Genomic DNA, 20,047 nt, shown 5'->3' on the forward strand with positions numbered 1-20,047 from the left:
TGAACAATATTTTGAATTATTAGGACAAGTAAACGCCTTGCCCGGTGTTTCAGCGCTGTATCTGATCTGCGCGTGTCCCAGCAGCGGAGCGAGCCTCTCCTTACCTCGGAACTACTGAATGTAGGCGTAGTAGAAGTCGTTTTCAAATACAAACGTTATAAATCCGAAATCAGAATCAAATATGCTTCCCAAAAATAACATGTTCGTTGTACTTGAACGTTTATTTTGATTGGCGATATTCTGCATTTTTCAGTGCCATCAGGTAAACCGATTTCAGATGTGTCCATGGAAGTGTAAGAGGATCGTTCTTCTTGCAAATCATGTAAACGTTTTAATCGAACTATTATATAAATCTGTCTATACACAATAATCGCATTATTATGTGCATGTAACCGACTGCTGGGAAAATGTGCATATTTGATAATATTCGCATGAAACTCAGTCGCCAATTGGATGGAAACCTGGCTACTACAGAACCGGTATACAATACAACGTTCACGTAGGGGTGGTAATCTTGAATTTAGTCTTCTCCAGACAGAATGCAGGTGGATGTTATATTTAAAAACTCTCCGCCCATCAGGAATGAATGAAGAATTGTAATTGAAATGTTTTCTGTAACTTGTATATTGCACCTTATTGGTGTTCGATACCCCCATCTAGTGGTCTCAATAGCTCACTTCTCTGTCACAATCCTGTATTTTTTTTATACTGAAGAAATGTTCACATGGAATATGTAAACGCAATAATTGATGATATTTTTCTGTCTGCATTAGTGCATTTTGTATATAATCTAGATCATGCATTATATTGTACTCGATACTGATTCATAGAATTTTTGTATTTTCTTGCTTGATCATGTGACATGCAATTATCCTTGAAATACAGCAGGGGAGATGGGGGTACCTAGTCAGTTGAACAACTGAATGCCTCCAACTGAAATGTGTCTCCAACTGCATTTAACCCAACCCCTCTGAATCAGAGAGGTGCAGGGGGGTTCCTTAATCAACATCCACGTCTTTAGGCACAGAAAAAGCCATATCTCAGACTGGCCAATAAAAAGAAAAGATTAAGATGGGCAAAATAACACAGACACTGGACAGAGGAACTCTGCCTAGAAGGCCAGCATCCCAGAGTCGCCTCTTTACTGTTGACGTTGAGACTGGTGTTTTGCGGGTACTATTTAATGAAGCTGCCAGTTGAGGACTTGTGAGGTGTCTGTTCCTCAAACTAGACACTCTAATGTACTTGTCCTCTTGCGCAGCGTGTACCGGGGCCTCCCATTCCTCTTTATATTCTGGTTAGAGCCAGTTTGCGCTGTTCTGTGAAGGGAGTAGTATACAGTGTTGTACAAGATCTTCAGTTTCTTGTCAATTTCTCACATAGAATAGCCTTCATTTCTCAGAAAAAGTATAGACTGACAAGTTGCAGAAGAAAGTACTTTGTTTCTGGCCATTTTGAGCCTGTAATCGAACCCACAAATGCTGATGCTCCAGATACTCAACTAGTCTAAAGAGAGTAGTATACGGTGTTGTACAATATCTTCAGTTTCTTGTCAATTTCTCACATAGAATAGCCTTCATTTCTCAGAAAAAGTATAGACTGACAAGTTGCAGAAGAAAGTACTTTGTTTCTGGCCATTTTGAGCCTGTCATCAATCCCACAAATGCTGATGCTCCAGATACTCAACTAGTCTAAAGAAGGCCCGTTTTATTGCTTGTTTAATCAGAACAATAGTTTTCAGCTGTGCTAACATAATTGCAAAAGGATTTTCTAATTAACAATTAGCCTTTTAAAATGATAAACTTGGATTAGCTAACACAACATGCCATTGGAACACAGGAGTGATGGTTGATGATAATAGACCTCTGTGCGCCTATGTAGATATTCCATTAAAAATCTGCTGTTTCCAGCTACAACAGTCACTTACAACATTAACAATGTCTACACTGTATTTCTGATAAATTTGACATTACTTTAATGGACAATTTTTTTTTTGTGCTTTTCTTTCAAAAACAAAATCTCTAAGTGACCCCAAACGTTTGAATGCTAGTGTGTGTGTATGTGTGTATATATATATATATCACATTTACATAAGTATTCAGACCCTTTACTCAGTACTTCGTTGAAGTACCTTTGGCAGTTATTACAGCTTCGAGTCTTCTTGGGTATGATGCTACAAGCTTGGCACACCTGTATTTGGGGAGTTACTCCCATTATTCTCTGCAGATCCTCTCAAGCTCTGTCAGGTTGGATGAGGAGTGTTGCTGCACAGCTATTTTCAGGTCTCTCCAGAGATGTTCAATATGGTTTAAGTCCGGACTCTGGCTGGGCCAATCAAGGACATTCAAAGACTTGTCCCGAAGCCGAAGCTGCGTTGTCTTGGCTGTGTGCTTAGGGCTGTTGTCCTTTTGGAAGGTAAACCTTTGCCCCAGTCTGAGGTCCCGAGCGCTCTGGAGCTTCACAGTAGGTTTCCTCTAGAGCGCTCAGCATGGCATTCAGGCCAAAGAGTTCAAACATGGTTTCATCAGCCCAGAGATTCTTGTTTCTCATGGTCTGAGAGTCTTTAGGTGCCTTTTGGCAAACGCCAAGCGGGCTGTCATGTGCCTTTTACTGTGGGGACATTTCTGTCTGGCCACTCTACCATAAAGGCCTGATTGGTGGAGTGCTGCAGAGATAGTTGTCCTTCTGGAAGGTTCTCCCATCTCCACAGAGGAACTCTAGAGCGCTATCAGAGTGACAATAAGGTTCTTAGTCACCTCTCTGACACCTCTCTCCCCCGATTGGTCAGTTTGGCTGGGCAACCAGCTTTCGGAAGAGTCTTGGTGATTCCAAACATCTTCCATTTAAAAATGATGGAGGCCACTGTGTTCTTGGGGACCTTCAATGCTGCAGAAATGTTGGGGTAACCTTCCCCAGATCTGTGCCTCGACACAATCCTGTCTCGGCGCTCTAAGGACAGTTCCTTTAACCTCATGTCTTGGCTTTTTCTCTGACATGCACTGTCAACTGTGGGACCTTAGACAGGCGGGTGCCTTTCCAAATCATGTCCAATCAATTGAATTTACCACAGGTGGACTCCAATCAAGTTGTGGAAACATCTCAAGGATGATCAATGGAAACAGGATGCACCTGAGCTCAATGTCAAGTCACATAGCAAAGGGGCTGAATACTTATGTAAATAAGAAATTTCAGTTTTTGTTTTTTCATACATTTGCAAACATTTCTAAAAATCAGTTTTTGCTTTGTCATTATGGGGTATTGGGTGTAGATTGATGAGGCTTTTGTTTATTTATTTAGTCAATTTAAGAATAAGGCTAACTTAACCAAATGTGGAAAAAGTCAAGGGGTCTGAATACTTTCCAAAGGCACTGTATTTAATAGTATTTAATAGCAATTAACACGTAGGAGTGACAGACAGAGTGACAACAGAGGAGCACAAGGAGAAGCAAAGACTGTGAAAGAGACAGACAGACAGACAGACAGACAGACAGACAGACAGACAGACAGACAGACAGACAGACAGACAGACAGACAGACAGAGTCAGCAGAGAAGATGCAGAGACAGATTGCACAACAGGAAGGCAACAGAGGCGCTGTTAGTGGTGAGTTGTATCTCCAGTAGTGCTTTTACATGTTGTATTTGTCTTAAACATAAGCTGGTTAAAAAAGGAGTGTTTCACCGTCACTGGTACAGTAAAAGATGAGAAACGCTGTACTATAGTTGCCTATGTTGTGTCAGTAGTATTACAGCCTTGTGTGTGTGTGTGTGTGTGTGTGTGTGTGGGTGTGGGGGGGGGGGGGGATTTATGTCCCAGTCTGCCCCTGCTATATAGCCAACCTTATGGTTGCTTATGTTACTAAAGCATTATACATAACTAGCGAAACCGAAAAATAGGAACAAGTTCAGTAATTGGCATAAGGTCAATTTGAGGTCGACCGTTCTTTATTTCCTATTGTTAGCAGGGATATGAATTTACCAAGTGCCTCTTGAATCTAATGTCGCAATATCATTCCCATTCACTAAGGACGAGATCTTTTTTTATCTTTACTAAACCAGGCAAGTCAGTTAAGAACAAATTATTATTTACAATGACGGCCTAGGAACAGTGGGTTAAATGCCTTGTTCAAGGGCAGAACGACAGCTTGCGACTTTTCGGTTACTAGTCCACTCGAACCTCTAGGCTACCTGCCGCACCAAAACCAATAGCATGTTGATACAAATCTATTAGGAGCATGAATAAAGTTTGAGGAATTTTTTTAAGGAAAATAATATGTTCCTTATTTCTTGTGTCAGATTGATCAACATTACTCTGTGTATAGTTGCCAAATGAAATGTGCTTTTGCAAGAGCCTGTGGGGACCAAACGTTTTATATGGACTGGTCAAATATTATTATTAATATTTAGTCATATTTAGGGAGATTTATATTTTCCACAAATGTTGTGATAAGCCTTATTTGTATTTCGGCAACTATATAATTTGGATTGGTGTGTCATTGATATGCAATCTTGCCTTTTTTTTTTGTTGATGTGGCATAAATTGGCCTAAATAACAATATAAATGATCCATTGATTCAGGTTAGCTATATAGTAGCTTCAAAATATGTTTTATCTCACGGAATCATTGCATTCATACTTACAGCTAAGCATTTACCCCGGTTGTTAATGTAACATATCCGGTTGACCTTTATAATTAGCCGCTTTCATTTCGCGAACAAACCGAGTGGACGGCTGGACCGGATCGAAGGAACGAGAATCAAAGGGCATATCGGAAAGGATCCTCGAAACACATTGTTGGCCTGTCTCGAGAGCGATATTGGGAATGTTTTCCTTGTCAACATCCGTCCAACCACAGGTAAACAACAAAAGAAGTAGCTAGTTAGCAGTAGCGAAGTGTTGTTGACCAGTTAACGTTACAGTAACTAGTTAAGTCATAGTAAATACTAAATTAACCTTAGCTAGTCCTTTATTCGCAAGTAGTGATGTCTATATAACATTGAGTAATGCTATTGACCCCCCCCCCCAAAAAAAATATATATATATATATATATATATATCGAAGTTTTCAGGGATATCTTGTACATTTTCAAAAGGTTTTAAAATATACTTTTCATCTGTAAAAGGTCATTGGTTAGCTAGATGAGTTAACTTGACCCAGGGTTTGTTTGTGGTCTCCTTGGGGTAGTTGCAGCAATCTATGTCAATCTCACAGCTAAATGAGCTATCTTAAAGTTATGTCCAGCCAACCTTACTTCACAACTGAGAAGAAACTCCTGAAATGTAAGTTAGCTAGCTAGTTTATGCTACTATTACGGAATGGCAGGTGGACAGCTTGCTACATTGCAGCGAGGTCTGGACCCGACATGGATCATGATGGAGAGGCAGTCAGGGGTCTGTAGAATAGTATCCCAAGAGCCTTTATTTTAGTGCAGCAGTGCTGTAGGAGGCTATAATAGCTAGCTGGCTGAACTTGATTACTGATTTGTGAAATAATGTAGCTAGACAGTTGTTGGTTTTGTGGCACCTGTGTAGTCTGTTCTGATCCTCATGAGTAGACACTGTCACCTAGAGGGCTGCTGGTGTCAAATCCCAGGTACCGTCTCCTGCCGGTGTGCCCTTGAGCAAAGTATTTTACTCATATAAAGCTCCAGGGGCGGCTGGATGAGCTAATATTAGCCTGACCACAATCTGATTTTCAAACATGTTTGATACACTCAAAAGCCATGTACTGAATAAGAACAGAATAATTTACTTTTTTTTGTGCTTTTTATTGAGATTTAAAAAACCATCAATGTAATACGACTGACATTTTACTGCAGTAAACTTACACAATTTAGTCACTGAAAACAACTCATTCATACTACCCTCAGACATTAAAATGTCACCGACAAGACGATAACATGATTATAGAAAATGTTGACTAAAATGTGAAGACTCAATTGAGACCAACCTAGAAAAATCTCACACAAGCTGTCCCCGTTTCAAATGTTACTCCTCTGGGCCCAGTTTTCCAAAAGCATTTTAAGGCTACGTTCATGAGAACCATAGGATCCTATGGCTCGAACTATGAACTTCGCCTTAAGATGCTTTTGGAAAACTGGGCCCAGGTACAATCAAAAAGTAGTTATCAGGACTGGCAGCCAACGAAGTACAGTAGTCTAAATCCTAAAGATCTGAGTAATGTTAAGAAAACTACAAGGATAATATAAGTGAACAAAACCCTCACAGAAGTGAATGTCTGTACATCTTAATGGATACATTTTTAGGGATGTTGAATTGAAAGTTGCACAGTCCAAATAACAACCATTTTAACCCCATAAAAAGGTGAATGCAATATCTACACTGAACAAAAATAAAAATTCAACATGAAGTGCAGTTCATATAAGGAAATTAGTCAATTGAAATAAATGAATTAGACCTTTTTTATCTATGGATTTCACATGACTAGGAATAGATATGCATCTTTTGGTCACAGATACCTTTAAAACAAGCAGGGGTGTGGCTCATAACCAGTCAGTATTTGCCTCATGCAGCATGACATCTCCTTCGTATAGAGTTGATCAGGCTGTTGATTGTGGCCTGTGGAATGTTGTCCCACTCCTCTTAAATGGCTGTGTGAAGTTGTTGGATATTGGCGGAACCTGGAACATGCTGTTGATCCAGAGGATCCCAAATGTGCTCAATGGGTGACATGTCTGGTGAGTATGCCGGCCATGGGATAACTGGTACATTTACAGCTTCCAGGAATTGTGTACAGATCTTTGACTTGGGGCTGTGCATTTTCATGCTGAAACATGAGGTGATGGTGGCAGATACATGGCACAACAATGGGCCTCCGGATGTTGTCACACTATCTCTGTGCATTCAAATTACCATCGATAAAATGAAATTGTGGCAATAGCTCTGGTGAACATTGCTGCAGTCAACATTGCATACGCAACTTGTGTGACGAAACCCCACATTTTAATGGTCGTTTATGTCCCCAGCACAAGGTGCACCTGTGTAATGATCATGCTGTTTAATCAGCTTCTTGATATGGCACACCTGTCTGGTGGATGGATTTATCCTAGCAAAGGAGAAATGCTCACTATCAGGAATGTAAACACACTTTTTGCACAATTTGAGTTGCTTTTTGTGCGTATTTAAAATGTCTGATTTTATTTCAGCTCATGAAACATGGGAGCAACACTTTACATGCTGCGTTTTTTTTCTTTTTTCTGTGTATGTTCATGACAGTGGTCACCCTAACAGGCCACCCTCATCTGGTCATGTAGTTTTCTATCAAAAATTAGGCTATACTGGCACACACATTTTTACAAACTAGATAAAGGGGTACCGTCGCTGGCTGAGCTGTCGCCAAACATTATCCTGCTTATGGCACCGATAAAGCTATTACAGTCACTGGGGGTAACTGGCTTCGTGGTGACTTCTCTATATTCTTCCCCGTTTCATTTTCTTCATCCACCCTCCCCGTTTCATCTTCCTGATCACTTTCTTCTACTGGTGGAAATCCCGCTTCCTCTGTTTTTTCTTTGGTGTGAAAGTTGCATTTGACTGGAGGTTCACCGTTGTCCTTATTCTGCTCTGCCCCCCTCTTAACTTTGTTTGCTGCACCAGGGGGACGGCCCCTTTTCCGTGGGGGACCATCATAGATGAGGGACTTGGTGGCATCCTCCGTCTTGCGTGGGCGACCTCTTCCCCTGGGTTCAGTGACTGGAGAATCATTGCGTGGATAGATACGCGGCCTTCCGGGGGGCCGCCTTAGTTGGCTTTCCAGTTTATCCTCTTCCCCCTTGGGTGTTAGGCTCTTCCTTATCGATTCAACTTTACTGGGCCGGCCACACTTATTAGGGGAGGGGGCAACCACTTTTCGGGGTCGGCCACGCAGTGGCTTCATCACCTTCAGTATCTTGGGTTGTGTAAATACTGATCCTTTCGGCCTCCCTCTCTTAGGTGGTATGGGGCTGCCCAGTAACTTGGAAATGGATCCTTTCGGCCTCCCTCTCTTAGGCGTTATGTGGCTTGCCCAGAGAAAGCTAGTGGGGTCACTGGGGGTAACTGGCTTCTTGGGGTCTTCTCTATATTCCACCTTCCACTTTTCACTTTCTTGATCCACCCTCCCGGTTTCATCTTCCTGATCACTTTCTTCCACTGGTGGAAATCCTGCTTCCTCGCTTTTTTCTTTGGCGTGGAAGGAGCGTTTGACTGGAGGTTCACCGTTGTCCTTATTCTGCTCTGCCCCCCTCTTAACTTTGTTTGCTGCACCAGGAGGACGGCCCCTTTTCCTTGGGGGAACATCATAGATGGGGGACTTGGTGGCAGCAGCGTCAGTCTTGCGAGGGCGACCTCTTCCCCTGGGCTCAGTGACTGGAGGATCATCGCAGGGATAGATACGTGGCCTTCCGCATGGTCTTCTTGGTTGGCTTTCCAGTTTCTTTAGCTCTTCTTCCTCATCGGGTGTTAGTATCTTCTTTGGCCTTCCCCTTTTCAATTGAGCTATACTGGGCCGGCCATGCTTATCAAGGGAGAGGTCAACCACATCTCGAGGTTGGCCTCGCGGCGGCTCACCCGTTGCCTTCAGTATCTTGGGTTGTGTAAACACTGATCCTTTAGGTCTACCTCTCTTAGGTGTTATGGTGCTACCCAGTAACTTGGAGACTGATCCTTTAGGTCTACCTCTGTTAGGTGTTATGGGGCTACCCAGTAACTTGGAGACTGATCCTTTAGGTCTACCTCTGTTAGGTGTTATGGGGCTAGCCCCTAACTTGGAGACTGATCCTTTAGGTCTACCTCTCTTAGGTGTTATGGGGCTACCCAGTAACTTGGAGACTGATCCTTTAGGTCTACCTCTGTTAGGTGTTATGGGGCTAGCCCCTAACTTGGAGACTGATCCTTTAGGTCTACCTCTGTTAGGTGTTATGGGGCTAGCCCCTAACTTGGAGACTGATCCTTTAGGTCTACCTCTGTTAGGTGTTATGGGGCTAGTCCCTAACTTGGAGACTGATCCTTTAGGTCTACCTCTCTTAGGTGTTATGGGGCTAGCCCCTAACTTGGAGACTGATCCTTTAGGTCGACCTCTCTTAGGTGTTTTGTGGCTTGCCCAGAGAAAGCTAGTGGGGTCACTGGGGGTAACTGGCTTCTTGGGATCTTCTCTATATTCCACCTTCCACTTTTCACTTTCTTGATCCACCCTCCCGGTTTCATCTTCCTGATCACTTTCTTCCACTGGTGGAAATCCTGCTTCCTTGCTCTTTTCTTTGGCGTGGAAGGAGCTTTTGACTGGAGGTTCACCGTTGTCCTGATCCTGCTCTGCCCCCCTCTTAAATTTGTTTGCTGCACCAGGGGGACGGCCCCTTTTCCGTGGGGGACCACCATAGATGGGGGACTTGGAGGCATCCTCCGTCTTGCGTGGGCGACCTCTTCCCCTGGGTTCAGTGACTGGAGAATCATTGCGTGGATAGATACGCGGCCTTCCGAGTGGCCGCCTTAGTTGGCTTTCCAGTTTATTTCTATCCTCTTCACCCTTGGGTGTTAGGCTCTTCCTTGTCGATTGAACTTTACTGGGCCGGCCACGCTTCTTTGGGGAGGGGTCAACTGGTTTTCGTGGTAGGCAAGCCGCCGCGAGGCCGATCACCTTCAGCATCTTGGTTTTCATAAACACTGATCCTTTAGGTCTACCTCTTTTAGGTGTTGAGGGGTTACCATTCGACAAGGATTTATCCGACTTGGAGACTGATCCATTTTTGGGTGGCCTACCCCTTCCCCTCTTAGGTATTGAGGGGTTACCATTCGACAAGGATGTATCTGACTTGGAGACCGATCCATTTTTGGGTGGCCTACCCCGCCCCCTTTTAGGTGTTGCGAGGTTACTATTGGACAAGGCTTTATCTGACTCTTCACTGCCAGCAACATCTACCTGCACTTCAGATTTGGTTGCCTCTTCTTCTACTTCCATTTTAATCTCCATTCCTTCTATTATTTCATCCTGATTCAGTGCCATTCTCCGATGGACCTGTGATCTCCAGGTGCAACCCACTGTAAAAGACATTGACATGGTTACTTATAAAAAAAACATGTAAATTGCCCTGAAATGAAAGACAGATCTACCCAAAGATTTTTTTCTTCTTCTTCTGATTCCATGCAATTGTATTAGGACAGCAATAAGGTCAGTGATTTGAAATCGGATATCATTAAGCTGGTCGGCCAATATGGTTTGTTGTAAAGGCTGACCTAACCTTAGTTGGGTTAAATAACTACACTTTATAGGGTTAGGGTTCTCACACGGTCATATTTCCATGTTACAGAGCTTGTTTGCGGAAAACAGGCAGACATGTACTCGTGCTAATTGGCTAACTGCTTCTCCGAACACCTGTGTAAATGGAAGCATGATGCCACTAATGTGTTGTCACTGAAATGTTGGCTGCAACTGTGTGAACAGTAACTGTATATTTAGCATTTGCTTGTTATTTTGTGGTATGAAAGTAGAGGGCTTTGTTTCTAGAACCGTACAGCAATTGAGAATCGATTCACGTTTAGATGGGAGTATTTGGTTGTTTTGGCTGCCAGAGCTAATTCGCCTCTAAACAGAACATGTAAGGTGTAACGTTTAGGGTGGGCTCAGCTCCCCTGAATGCAACAAGTTGAACTTGAGGGGGCTCTAAATAATGCTAATTTGAACCATTCTATTTGTTTCAAATGCAGTGGTAAATATTTTAGTTGTAAATATGGAGAAAAACGTGGTTTAAACCATTTATATCCACGTGGCTACACAGTCTTCCTGTCCATGAATGGTACTGTAGAATTCTATCTCTGGCTGGAAAGTGGCACTGTCCACTTGGTGCTGAATTTCGGCCCAGGCTGTTCTTTTAAAAATGCATAGATTTTCCTTTGTACTTCCTAATTTGCCATTTGTTTGCCATGCGTCCTTGATTTAAAAAAAATAAAAAAAAGGTTTATTCCAATGCATTAGATTAATCCGTTGATTCATCATCGTTTGCTTTTGTCAGTCAGCTGTTTTTTAGAGCACTCATTGCTTTGTTATTCAGGTGCGCCACAGAATGTTGAGAAGTAGATATTTAGACAACGAGACTCCAACATGCATCCAATCCATTCAACAAGCATATGTTAATGACAGTGGGCCTATAGTAGTTGACTCTTTCCATTAGAACCATTCAATGGCATGGGCCTTCATTATTTTGGATTGTGCACCCATGATAATGTATCATAGGTATAGTGCACGTTCCGAGATCGCCAAGATCCAGAATTTTGTTCAGGGTTTAAGTTCAATTGTTAAATGCTTAATAATGACAACACTCATTAATGTAAGGAAAGGTAGCATTCAATTAATGAATTATGGACAACTTATCAACTAGGGTGTAAACGTGTTTTTATTCAACTGTTGTAGGCCTATTATATTGAACGTAGACTACCTGTTTGTGTAAAATTGTCTAGTCTGAGGGCAGGCTACACCGGCAGTGGTGTAGGACTAGTGGAGGGTAAACTCCATTTACCCATCTTTTTCAGAAAAATAGGGAAGCGTTACTTTTTTCCACGACCAGTATTCAGTTTACCCATCAATGTTCCCTTGTTTTTTCAGGCACTGAGCAAATTTCAGGTCTGCTGAGAGCAAACCTGAACATAGAAAATTCTGCACGTTTTACTGTGAACAACTGAGGTTGTACCCGCGTTAAGTTACAACAGTGGCCAAGTAGGCTACTGTGGCTATTTGATCATAATGTAGGCCTACCATCAAAAACAATGGAGAGAAATTCATCCCATAACATTTTAACATAGAACAGCTATTTATCATTTAGCCTACAGTAGCAGCCAATGTGTGGTGTTCAATGAGGCCTACATTACATGAGAATGAACTAAAAAAAAAAAAACATGCAGGGCTTGACAATAATCCTTCAGACAAGGTGATGACTGAAAATGTTAAAATGCAATAAACCACTTTACAAAATAAAATGCCTTAGTATTCCTAGGGCCCACCGGGAAGGCAGAGTTTGTACTTTCAGACACACAAAATGTTTCATAATTGCAACAGTTCGCTGAATCGGGTGCACCTACCGAAAACAGCCCGAGATGAATAAAATAAGTAAATAGGAACAAGGCTTTATCTTATTTTTTTTTACAGGAATGTTTGTCAATCGACTATGAATGCGTTGGAGATCGACCGCTGCTCTGAGTGAAGTTCAATCTTCGTGTTTCTCTGCAGAATAATATTCGTGACCGGCAGTCCCGGGGCTAAAGTTTAGAAATTGTTACCCACCAAAAAAACTAACCGTTTAACCACTACGTCACCAGTAGGCATATTTTGACGTTCATGGTAATACACATTATAATGTAGTCTAATAAATTGACCGTGTGTGTGTGTGTGTTATGGTGACCATCCTGTTTTCCCGGGACAGTTTCAGCCTAATTTCAGGTCGTCCGACTTTACAAGTATCAAAACAAGTTTTAAAAAATTAAGCAAAACACATCCATTGCTGTAGACTTGATCAATATGAGCATAATCAATGGCAATGGCCGAGAATGTCATTAGGGACACTTCATTGTGTTTCGTAAACAGATGTCTTTCTATTCCTATGAAATGGCGCGAATATAATGCAATGAAACTGATTTGATGCTGGGGTTATTTGAGTGGACGAACATGCAGTTAGTTTACTTTAAGTATTTTTTTTGACAAACATTAAGACGACTTGTTGTGTTTATGAAAAAAAATAATAATAAAGTAATTGTTGACGTCTTTATTTAGGCCAATAAGACCACGAATTGCACGATGTAATTCGCACTCTGAACATTAGCACGGTAGCTAACGTTATACCATGTTGATTGTTAATTATGACATTGAACGTTTTTAGGATATCAAATGCTTTTGCATGGCATAAATGTCCACATTGTGTTATTCTACCCACACAACACACGTATTACACAAGCAACAAAGCAGTATGATGAGAAAAGGCGTATATTATGCATAAGCCCGGTTTGCAACAAAAAAAAAACGCAAGTGTCTCCAACGTTAACGCTACTGATGTTAGCGAGTAGCTAACGTTAGCTAGCAACACCACAGCTGCAGGGAGAAACATTTGTGTCCGACGTTAGCAGGCAAGCCAGCTCGTATAGCGTTTAACCTCAACAGTGCCGCCAGAATTGTAGATTACACAAAAGTGCATGGTAGTAAAGCTAGCTGTAGACAGGTTGGATAATCAATTATGCTAGCTAGCGTTAGCTTTGTTTGCTAATTACATGAGCTCCTTGATTACTATTTTTATGTAACCTTTTATTTAGCTCCTTGATTTGCTAACGTTAGTTGAGTTTAAGAAAACATTTAAATATACGGCATTCATGCATTACCTTGGGAAAATCCTTCGTTTCACCACATGAAGCTCTATAAATGGTTCTCTGTCGTTGTTGTTAGCCACCACGTCTGAGGAGACAAAAAAAAGCTTAAATCTTTACAACCGAATTTGAATTTGCAACCGCTTCCGGTCCACCCGAGGTTCATCGAACTAAGTGCAAATTATAGTCTTAAAAAAAAAATTGTAAAAAAAAAACATTTTAATTTCCGATTCTACCACAGATAAAATGGCTTCGTTATCAGTATTTTTTCCTCTACTTTGTTCTTCTGTGGGGTTTCATGACGATTGGCATGATTTTGTTCTGCTCATAGTATTTACTATAGGATACTGGCCATTATTACTTTATATGATATATATATATATATATATCTCATAATCACTGATGGAAAAAGTACCCAATTGTCATACTTGAGTAAAAGTAATGATACCTTAATAGGAAATTACTCAAGTGAAAGTCACCCATAAAAATACTACTTGAGAAGTCGAAAATGAGTTGGTTTTAAATATACTTTAGTATCAAAAGTATACATAATTTCAAATTCCTTATGAAGCAAACCAGAAGGAACCATTTTCAAAAAACGTTTTTTTTTTTTTAAATGTACGTATAGTCGGGGTACATTCCAACACTTTGACTTAATTTAGAAATGAAGCATTAGTGTTTACTGGTTATACTTTGGGAGAGTTCCACATTGTGCATGACTGTGTTGTGGGACACAGTTTAAAATTGTTTCATACTAAACAGCAATTAGCGTGTGTGAGCTGATGTATTCCTGTTGTGTGTTGCCTGACAGGTCACTGTCCCCCTGAGTCACCTGATCAATGCCTTCCAATACCTGAAGACTGCAGTGGGCAGCAGCAATGCCGCTGCTAAACCTCAGCATAGAGAGCATGCCTTGGAACAGGACTTGCAGAGCACAGAGGTAAATGCACATGCACACGGCCTACAGCTTGCAGATCTGCAAAGCAGCTGGCAATACTGTTCTGTCCAACTGTCATGGGCAGCCTAGCCATGGAAAACAAGGGGATTTCTGTATCCATAAGTGGCCATATACATTGCTTTCGGGAAGTATTCAGACCTCTTGACTTTTCCACATTTTGTTACATTACAGCCTTATTCTAAAATGGATAAAATATGTTTTCCCTCAATCGACACACAATACCCCAGAATGACGAATCGAAGCAGGTTTTTAGACATTTTTGCTAATTTATTACAAATTAAAAAAAACATGCCTTATTTACATAAGTATTCAGATCCTTTGCTATGAGACTCGAAATTGAGCTCAGGTGCATCCTTGAGTTGTTTCTACAACTTGGAGTCCAATTTAATTGATTGGACATGATTTGGAATGGCACACACCTGTCTATATAATGTCCCACAGTTGACAGTGCATGTCAGAGCAAAAACCAAGCCATGACGTCAAATGAATTTTCCGTAGAGCTCCAAGACAGGATTGTGTTGAGGCACAGATCTGGGGAAGGGTACCCCAACAATTATGCAGCATTGAATATCCCCAAGAACACAGTGACCTCCATCATTCTTAAATGGAAGAAATTTGGAACCACCAAGCATCGGCCGGCCGGTCAAACTGAGCAATCGGGGGAGAAGGGCCTTGGTTGGGGAGGTGATCAAGAACCTGATGGTCACTCTAACAGAGCTCTAGAGTTCCTCTGGTGGAGTGCTGCAGAGATGGTTATCCTTCTGGAAGGTTCTCCCATCTACACAATCAGGCCTTTATGAAAGAGTGACCAGATGGAATCCATACCTCAGTAAAAGGCACATGACAGCCCCCTTGGAGTTTGCCAAAAGACACCTAAAGACTCTCGGACGATGAGAAACAAGATTCTCTGGTCTGATGAAACCAAGATTGAACTCTTTGGCCTGAATGCCAAGCGTCACATCTGGAGGAAACCTGGCACCATCCCTACAGTGAAGCTTGGTGGTGGCAGCGTCATGCTGTGGGGATGTTTTTCAGGGACTGGGATGATCATAATCAAGGGAAAGATGAATGGAGCAAAGTACAGAGATCCTTGATGCAAACCTGCTCCAGAGCGCTCAAACTTGGGCGACGGAACCTCCCCAAATACAGGTGTGCCAAGCTTATTTGCCTACCTCCTCATGCCTTTTGCACACAATGTATATAGACTTTTTCTTTTTTTTTCTACTGTGTTATTGACTTGTTTATTGTTTACTCCATGTGTAACTCTGTGTTGTCTGTTCACACTGCTATGCTTTATCTTGGCCAGGTCGCAGTTGCAAATGAGAACTTGTTCTCAACTAGCCTACCTGGTTAAATAAAGGTGAAATAAAAAAATAAATTGTAGCGTCATACCCAAGAAGACTTAAGGCTGTAATCGCTGCCGAAGGTGCTTTAACAAAGTACTGAGTGACTGGTGATATTTTAGTGTTTTTTTTATTTGTAGTAAATTTGCTAAAATTTCTAAACCTATTTTTGCTTTGTCATTATGGTGTATTGTGTGTAGATTGAGGGGGGGTTTAATCCATTTTAGAATAAGGCTGTAACGTAACAAAATGTGTTAAAAATCAAGGGGTCAGAATGCACTGTGTCTGTAACCTTTTGAAATGTTTGAATCCTTTTAAAATGTAATATAATTTGTGGATTCAAATGAAGCATTTTAAAGTGTGTTCTGTGTGTGTACCTGTACTTTATATATACCTGTACTGTACTGGTATCCTTTTGTATATAGACAAGTTTTTATTTTATTTGACCATTTATTTAACTTGGCAGGTCAGTTAAACAAATTCTTATTTTCAATGACTGCCTAGGAACAGTGGGTTTAACTGCCTTGTTCAGGGGCAGAACGACAGATATTTACCTTGTCAACTCGGGTATTCGATCTTGCAACCTTTCGGTTACCAGTCCAACACTAACCTGTGTGTGTAGCCAAGTTATCATGTGAATTTATTCCTTGTTATTTTTTTAAATTAGTATTTTCTAAAACAATATCTCCACATTGTTGGAAAGGACTGAAAAGTATGCATTTCACTGTTAGTCTACACCTTTTGTTTATGAGGAATGTGACAAATAACATTTGATTTGTATGCGTAGCCCACGTGGAGCCTGAGAGACCTGGGCCTGTCTGACCTGGGCGTGGGGCAGCTGGACGAGCTAATAAGCGCTATGTTACCACGTCTGAGTCAACAGGGGGCGCTGTCCTCATCCAGCCCCAGCCAACAGGCCTGGGGGACCTCTCACCTCTCCTCACATTCCTTCTTCCACAACAAGCATGGTGAGGCAAAGGACACATCGACAGTTGAAGTCGGAAGTTTACATACACTTTGGTTGGAGTCATTAAATCTTTTTTTTTCAACCACTCTGCAAATTTCTTGTTAACAAACTATAGTTTGGAAGTCCGTTAGGACATCTACTTTGTGCATGACACAAGTAATTTTTCCAACAATTGTTTACAGACAGATTATGTCACTTATAATTCACTGTATCATAATTCCAGTGGGTCAGAAGTTTACATGCATTAAGTTGACTGTGCCTTTAAACAGCTTGGAAAATTCCAGAAAATGTCATGGCTTTAGAAGCTTCTGATAGGCTAATTGACATAATTTGAGTCAATTGGAGGTGTACCTGTGGATGTATTTCCAGGCCTACCTTCAAACTCAGTGCCTCTTTGCTTGATATCATATGAAAATAAAAATAAATCAGCCAGTCTGGTTCATCATTGGGAGCAATTTCCAAAGCCTGAAGGTACCACGTTCATTTGTACAAGCAATAGTACGCAAGTATAAACACCATGGGACCACGCAGCTGTCCTACCGCTCAGGAAGGAGACGCTTCTGGGAAGAATCCCAGAACAACAGCAAAGGACCTTGTGAAGATGCTGGAGGAAATGGGTACAACAGTATCTATATCCACAGTTAAACGAGTCCTGTATCGACATAACCTGAAAGGCCGCTCAGCCTTTGCTGCAGGAGGGACTGGTGCACTTCACAAAATAGATGGCATCATGAGGCGGGAAAGAAAATTGTGGCTATAATTGAAGCAACGTCTCACAACATCAGTCAGGAAGTTGAAGCTTGGTCGCAAATGATTCTTCCAAATGGACAATGACCCCAAGCATACTTCCAAAGTTGTGGCAAAATGGCTTAAGGACAACAAAGTCAAGGTATTGGAGTGGCCATCACAAAGCCCTGATCTCAATCCTATAGAAAAATTGTGTGCAGAACTGAAGAAGCGTGTGCGAGCAAGGAGGCCGACAAACCTGACTCAGTTACACCAGCTCTGTCAGGAGGAATGGGACAAAATTCACCCAACTTATTGTGGGAAGCTTGTGGAAGGCTACCTGAAACATTTGACCCAAGTTAAACAATTTTAAAGGCAATGCTACCAAATACTAATTGAGTGCATGTAAACTTCTGACCCACTTTAAAATAAAGTGGTGATCCTAACTGACCTAAAGAGGTGTATGTAAACTTCCGACTTCCACTGTATATAGATAATGACTATAGTAACCCTACTGCTGGTTAGTGAGTAGTAACCCTACTGCTGGTTGATGTGTTTCCCAAAAACTAAATTAATCTTGTACAAATGATGAGTTTAATGCTAAACATGATCTTTTTGTTTTTGGGAAACTCACCCGGTAATTTAACAATTAGCTGTAACCTGATTTCAGATTTATTAGTTTGTGTGTGGGGGGTTGACTGCATGTTATTGCAGTATAGAATACATATGATTTGCTTATGATAAGTGTTTTTTTTGTATAGTACTGATTGATATCTATTATAGAATTAATTTAGTATCATATTTCTATGAACGAGTTGTTATTTGAGACATAGAATCACTAATTAAATCCTAACTATTGGGTGGAATATGCACGTCCAACCCTACTTCCATTGTCCTTGTAGGGTTCTCTGGTGGTAAAATGGGCACCTCCTACCCTGTTTTCTGCAAACAGATCCCTTCCCCTCTTCAGGCAGTTTGTACAGAGCTCCGCTATTGGCCAGGTAATCAAAGATAATTTTATTATATTATTTTGTAATTAAGTGACTAATAAATATCCAGCAAAAATCCCAGCGCAGTTCTCCTGCAAATGCAAGTCAATGTCAACAGTGGCATATGCTTGTGACATCCATTTTAAATGGGAGCTTATTCTACCGTTGCTATTGGTCTATTTTAGAGGCAGAGTTCGTTCAATGAAATGGAGGGCAGGGTGTTTGTCTGCTGTTTTTGACATTCACTCTCCCATATTTGAGTGCGATCATGAACACCTAAACTGCATTCATATTTACCAAACATCTTTCTACATAGAAATGTGTAATTTTGATTTTATATGTGTTGAACATACAGTATGTGTACTTGTTTCCAGTGTGGATCCAGAACAGAGGCTTTAAAACTCTAGGGAAACACAAGCGACTGCAGGCAGGCTTTGAGCGCCACATGGAATCAGATCGCTTTACACCCTTCTTTATGAAGGTGAGACCACTGGTTTGTCTGTACTGTGTCATTCTCTGGAGAGAGTACCTGGGTGTTGTTCATTAGGCCACACCATAGAAAAAATGTTTGAAAATGTTTTACAATGGAAAATGGGGGGGTGGGGGGCGCGTGTGTATTTTTATATCTTATTTGACAAAGACGAATGTTATATCTCAGATGTTTTCCTACTGAACATGCTCCTGGTTTTATTGTAAACATATCTGACTGTTACATTTACATTTAAGTCATTTAGCAGACGCTCTTATCCAGAGCGACTTACAAATTGGTGAATTCACCTTCTGACATCCAGTGGAACAGCCACTTTACAATAGTGCATCTAAATCATTAAGGGGGGGGGGGAGAAGGATTACTTATCCTATCCTAGGTATTCCTTGAAGAGGTGGGGTTTCAGGGGGTTTCAGGTTGTCTCTGACTGTTGTCTCATGCAGGGCCTCCTGACACGTGATAAGGGGATGGAGGTGGACACCTTGGACAAGCTTATGAAGAACAAGAATGTTCCTGATGGGCAGCAAGATTCTTTCAAGACCGGGTTTGCTGAGGGCTTCCTGAAATCCCAAGCTCTGACACAGCGCACACAAGGCAAGTGTACACTATACGACACTACACTACAAGACCAGGGTCATGCTCAGTAAGACACATGGCGAAACGGAAAACCAAAACGGGTGTTCTTTAATGGAACAGCTCAGGTAGTACCTCCTTCAATTTCACAACATTGTCTAATGTTTCTACTGCCTACTTAACATTACCTAGGTGTACGTTATCTTCCAGAAAAATGAAAGTCACCAGCTCTACTCTTCTTGCAGTGAGCATTAAATGACCACGGTTTCAGCTTGCAGGACCCGAAGGCTCACTGCAACGAGATGCATGCCCGCCTTCCCCCGTGTTGAATGAAAGTGGATTGAAACTCATCTTCTCTGCAGACTCTCTGAGGAGGACGAGGCTGATCCTGCTGGTCCTGCTGCTCCTGGGACTCTACGGCCTCTCCAAGACGCCCTTCCTATCGGGTAAAGGCTCCTTTTCATTTTGTCCGTCTCTCTAATCAAACTTGAAGTCCTTCGTTCTAGCATGCAGCTTGGCGTGTACTTTTTAAAGCCGCAATCTGTAGCTCGCGTTTTAGTCAAACTTCACTCTTCGCTGCAGAGGGTTGGGCCAGGTGAAACGTAAACTAGTGTTAAACTGGTCACTCATGGACTATGTATGAATTTTTGAAGCTGTATATTGTC

The 20,047-nt window shown here is 41.5% G+C and overlaps 2 protein-coding genes across 4 annotated transcripts in view; one reads left to right on the plus strand and one right to left on the minus strand.

Annotated features, from left to right (window-relative positions):
- The first annotated feature begins 4,690 nt into the window (after window positions 1-4,690).
- LOC135558390 (ATP-dependent zinc metalloprotease YME1L1-like) overlaps window positions 4,691-20,047 on the plus strand; it is a 32,106-nt gene continuing 16,749 nt past the window's right edge. For all 3 annotated transcript variants that reach the window (XR_010458355.1, XM_064992161.1, XM_064992162.1), the window contains exons 1-7: window positions 4,691-4,853; window positions 14,151-14,279; window positions 16,428-16,608; window positions 18,236-18,334; window positions 18,697-18,803; window positions 19,253-19,403; window positions 19,745-19,828. Coding sequence is in view for 2 of the 3 variants with exons in the window: in XM_064992161.1 (XP_064848233.1) it covers window positions 4,821-4,853; window positions 14,151-14,279; window positions 16,428-16,608; window positions 18,236-18,334; window positions 18,697-18,803; window positions 19,253-19,403; window positions 19,745-19,828 (784 nt within the window). In the remaining variant the exon portion in view is untranslated. The remainder of the gene's footprint in view (window positions 4,854-14,150; window positions 14,280-16,427; window positions 16,609-18,235; window positions 18,335-18,696; window positions 18,804-19,252; window positions 19,404-19,744; window positions 19,829-20,047) is intronic.
- On the minus strand, window positions 5,752-13,486 carry LOC135558389 (serine/arginine repetitive matrix protein 2-like). The gene is made up of 2 exons (XM_064992160.1): window positions 13,355-13,486; window positions 5,752-10,033 (listed from the first exon to the last, which is right to left on the minus strand). Exon 2 carries the CDS (start codon window positions 9,996-9,998, stop codon window positions 7,371-7,373), a length of 2,628 nt encoding a protein of 875 aa, XP_064848232.1. The 5' UTR covers window positions 9,999-10,033; window positions 13,355-13,486; the 3' UTR covers window positions 5,752-7,370.

The sequence above is a fragment of the Oncorhynchus masou genome, chromosome 17 (assembly GCF_036934945.1).
Source record: "Oncorhynchus masou masou isolate Uvic2021 chromosome 17, UVic_Omas_1.1, whole genome shotgun sequence".
In the NCBI taxonomy this organism is placed as follows: Eukaryota; Metazoa; Chordata; class Actinopteri; order Salmoniformes; family Salmonidae; genus Oncorhynchus; species Oncorhynchus masou.